Raw genomic sequence first — 4646 nt, 5'->3', positions numbered from 1 at the left:
AGAGAGAGAGAGAGAGGGAGAGAGAGAGAGAGAGGGAGAGAGAGAGAGAGAGAGAGAGAGAGGGAGAGAGAGAGGGAGAGAGAGAGAGGGAAAGGGAAAGAGAGGGAGAGAGAGGGAGAGAGAGAGGGAGAGAGAGAGGGAGAGAGAGAGGGAAAGGGAAAGAGAGGGAGAGAGAGGGAGAGAGAGAGAGGGAAAGGGAAAGAGAGGGAGAGAGAGAGAGGGAAAGGGAAAGAGAGGGAGAGAGAGAGAGGGAAAGAGAGAGGGAGAGAGAGAGGGAGAGAGAGAGAGGGAAAGGGAAAGAGAGGGAGAGAGAGAGAGGGAAAGAGAGAGAGGGAAAGGGAAAGAGAGGGAGAGAGAGAGAGGGAAAGGGAAAGAGAGGGAGAGAGAGAGAGGGAAAGGGAAAGAGAGGGAGAGAGAGAGAGGGAAAGAGAGAGGGAGAGAGAGAGAGGGAAAGGGAAAGAGAGGGAGAGAGAGAGAGGGAAAGAGAGAGGGAGAGAGAGAGGGAGAGAGAGAGAGGGAAAGGGAAAGAGAGGGAGAGAGAGAGAGGGAAAGAGAGAGGGAGAGAGAGAGAGGGAAAGGGAAAGAGAGGGAGAGAGAGAGAGGGAGAGAGAGGTTAATTGTCCTTTGCTTCATACATGAAGTTTTCAGCAGTCACAAATGATGCTTTTTGCCTTTTAGTGTTTAATTCTTTTATGCATGTCAGTAAAATAAAGGTACATTCTTATATAATGTTTTCTTATTTTAAATACAATCAGTAAACACAGCAAAAATTCAATAATAATAATCTCCTTTTTGTCTAATGGCTTGTATCCCTTTCATTGCTAAGATTTCATGCATATAATAAATAAACACATAGATTAGTGTACACAGTAACATGGTAATAAATATTCACAGTGGTCTGATGATGATGGGGTTTGAATATTAGTGTTACATAATGAAAATTATTGAAGAATGAAAAGAAAAGGGGGAGAGATTGTTGAGGACTCGTATTATAATTTACACTGAAACTTTAACCTCCCTTCTGCATCGCCACCGTGTGGCACTAAACACCTCTCGGTGTAAACTCCTCAGCTTCATGCTTCATGGTAAATTCCTTACCTGAAGGTCAATACGACAGTTAACACACACCATATACATTAAATACTGTTTATACACACACAGTTCTTCTTTAATACTTTGACATGCTTTCTTAATAATCCATAATTAGGCTTAATTACTTTGCACCTGATCAGATGAGACGAGGAGGTGAGAGAAGGAAAACTGAAACCACCTGAGAACAAATCAGCTCTGCAATCAAAAACAAGATATGATTAGAAAAAAAACAAGACAAGATGAGGAAGAACGAAACACAACAACACAAGATGAGGAAACCTGAGATGAGCCGATGAAACATGAGAGGAGACGCCGAAAAATCAACAAGATCAACGCGCATGAGTGTCGAACCTGATTTACACACAACTGAGGAGCCTGAGCCTGGCAGGAGGAGCTCATCACACTGCGACCGAAACCGCGGCTCTGTGTCGCACACATGCATATAAAATGGCCGTCTGTGTGTTGGTGCTCGTCTGTAAGAGAGAACGACTGTATCACGTCTGTATCACGTCTGTATCACGACTGTATCACGACTGTAACACGTCTGTATCACGACTGTATCACGTCTGTATCACGACTGTATCACGACTGTATCACGTCTGTAACACGTCTGTAACACGTCTGTATCACGACTGTATCACGTCTGTATCACGTCTGTAACACGTCTGTATCACGACTGTATCACGTCTGTATCACGACTGTATCACGTCTGTATCACGACTGTATCACGACTGTATCACGTCTGTATCACGACTGTAACACGTCTGTATCACGACTGTATCACGTCTGTATCACGTCTGTAACACGTCTGTATCTCGTCTGTAACACGCCATTGGCTTTTTGCAGTCGCTGGGAGATCTAAAATAGATCTTAAACATCAGAAGTGTGGCTGACAGAAAGGCTTTTTTTTTTCAGCCACACTTCTGATGTTTAAGATCTTTTTCAGATCACCCAGTGCACAGGAACACCTCACAACACTGACCATGAGCATACATAAGAGGCTGGTCTAAACACAGAGATGTGTGTGTATGTGCGTGTGTGTGTTGTTGTCTATGCATTGGCCTAATGGATTGGTCAGTTACGGGCGTGTCACTCAGCCTGGACACACTCGCTGTCCTTCCTCTTTGCGTTCTGGCAGCGTGTCCTAGCGAGGCTCATGCAAGGCTAATCATGTCTCAGGTGTTGCTCTGTGTATTCGGTATCTGTCTGTAATTTGATCTCTGTCCATCCTCCTTCTGTTTTAAAACTCACTCACTCTTCATCCTTTTCCAACACCGAGCTTTACTGCTCCTGCAAGACGTTTTTAAGGAAGTCCACTATGTCTTCGCCGTGTCCCCAGGGCACCACCGCGGGTTTGTACGCACCCGACCGCGTTTCTTGCAGATCCTGAATGATCCTGTGCATGGGGAAACCTCTTCTGGGAAAAACCGTATCATTGGGTCCCAATGCTAACGTGGGACAGACGTCATTTTTTCCGTCCCCTACATAAAAAACCTTCTGGAAAGGTTCTCCTCGCTCCTTCACCCGTTTGCTCACGTAGTCTCTCAGGATGACCTGCTTGCACATGTTTTCCGGGCACTTGGGGCACGAGTGGGAGTGGAACGGGTGCAGGACGAGACCTCCGTCCGTGTCAAATTCCGCCTGGTTGGTGAAAACCTTGGTGAAAAGTTTGCGAGCGCCGGCGTGCCGTAGCCAGGTCTCGATAAAGTACGAGTTAGCGTCCGAGACAACGACGCACTCGAAGTCATCCCGCGTCGACAGGAAGTCGAGAAGCGCCGCTACGCCCGGGGAGGCCGGGATCCGCTCGATCTCGGTCCGGATAGCGTCCTCGGTGACGCCGCAATCCTTCAGGAAAGTCAGTATCATCTGCGATTGTTCGAAGAAGAAACTAGGGTTGAAACTCGTCCTCAGGGTCTCGGGGAGCTTCTGTAGCGGAGCGGCTCGGACCACCGCGTCATCGCTGTTCTCCGCGATCAACGTCTCATCAAAGTCGAAGAGGAACAGGAAGCGCGTGGCCATGTTGACGCTTTTCCTCTCTGCACAGATAAAGGGACAAGAATCAGTTTTCTAACACACGAAAGCTTTATGAAGGTTTCACACTCTGTGAAGGTTCACACTTAATCTTAATCAGCGTGATCTGGAAATCATCTCACATAACTGCAAAGTGAACTTCAGGTAATGTCCCACACGTCCCACACGTCCCACATCGTCGTAGCGCGACCTTAACAACCACACCCGAGTCTGAAATAAAAGCATCAAACACCTGCGTAGGTGTGAACACTCCCTCTAAGCCCCGCCCCTTCCCCTCTATCTCACATTAATAGTGTTTTGGCTGATGTTTTCGCCTCGAATTGATTTTCCTCCTTTGAGAAAGTTTCAAATTTGTTAGTGTGTGTGTCTGACCTGGTTAACATTACACACACATATAGAGCTCGCCACTGGGACGTTTGTACATACGGTTTATTAGAGACCATGCTGAACATCTTCATCCAAAATGCACTTTTTTCAGCTAATGGAGAAAAAACAGTTGATATTAGTGACATAAAAAAACTAAATAGGTTTCTGTTTAATAACAAATAAGTGTCAGAACTGCAGTTTGCCAATCGTTTGTATGGGACTGATAACCACAAAGTGATGTAATGGTGTTTGACCTCCTGCTCTGATTACAGACTCGTCCAAACAGCCAACGAGACATTTTAGACTTAAGACTCTCACGAGAAAAGAATTATTTTTACACTGTGAGTTTTGTCTGTTGCAGTTGCAGCAAAATGATACCAATTGCTCGGCGTAAAGCTGGCTTTAAACCACAACAAAAAAAAACAGGGAACAGAATAACGATGCAGAAAGAAATTCCTACACGGACTCCAGCAGCAGCTGTGGAATAAACATGGAGATTTATAGGACACTCCAATAACAAAACAAAAAGAGTTTTAAAAAGAATGCTGTTAAACACACACACACACACACACACACACACATACACACACCAATGATGACACATTTTCTAGTATAACAGAGAGATGTGCAGAAGGACAGAGACGGGACGAACAATCATAACAAAAAGATCCGGAGATAAATCACAGCAGACGCGGAAAAGCAAGGAGAAAGGTACGTCATGGTTTCCATGGTAACAGCTGGTTCACAGGGACGTGTACAGCACATAAACAATGCACAGATTGCTTTAAATAGGCATTAATCGTTGGTGGAACTGTTTAAGTATTTAAGATTTATGGAAGGAGTCTCCAGTGTCAGAGGACAAGCTGTAAGTCTGAAGCTCTGGGTTTTTTTTTTTGATTGAGGGGAAAAACGTTCAGTAAACTTGGCCCTGTGACCCGGCAGCCCGTGTCCTCTGGGACGACGAGAGACGCGCTCCACGGGGGACCGAGGCTTTCCGGTCAATAACTATTAATTAACTGATTTGAATTGAATTGAAATAAATGAGTGTAAACAGGTTCTGTTTGCTCTAACTGCTGTTTCTGGGAGTTTCTGACCTCACAGGATCTACAGACTTTATTCTTAATTCTGAAATGAACGCGGGGAACAGATTTAATTAC

General features: G+C 45.3%; 1 protein-coding gene across 4 annotated transcripts in view; it reads right to left on the bottom strand.

The window, feature by feature from the left end:
• Positions 1–1648: 1648 nt before the first annotated feature.
• The window catches only part of LOC128517173 (probable phosphatase phospho1), a 9194-nt gene continuing 6196 nt past the window's right edge, over positions 1649–4646 (bottom strand). The window contains exons 2-3 of one of the 4 annotated variants that reach the window (XM_053490982.1): positions 3550–3601; positions 1649–3355 (exon numbers count right to left, since the gene is read on the bottom strand). In XM_053490982.1, the coding sequence (XP_053346957.1) occupies positions 2374–3111 (738 nt within the window). In that variant the 5' untranslated portion in view covers positions 3112–3355; positions 3550–3601 and the 3' untranslated portion in view covers positions 1649–2373. Of the gene's footprint in view, positions 4368–4646 lie in introns of those variants that run through there. The other 3 variants (XM_053490980.1, XM_053490981.1, XM_053490978.1) reach the window with 3 other exon arrangements.

The sequence above is a fragment of the Clarias gariepinus genome, unplaced genomic scaffold (assembly GCF_024256425.1).
Source record: "Clarias gariepinus isolate MV-2021 ecotype Netherlands unplaced genomic scaffold, CGAR_prim_01v2 scaffold_38, whole genome shotgun sequence".
In the NCBI taxonomy this organism is placed as follows: Eukaryota; Metazoa; Chordata; class Actinopteri; order Siluriformes; family Clariidae; genus Clarias; species Clarias gariepinus.
This window is presented reverse-complemented; position numbering and strand designations above follow the sequence as displayed.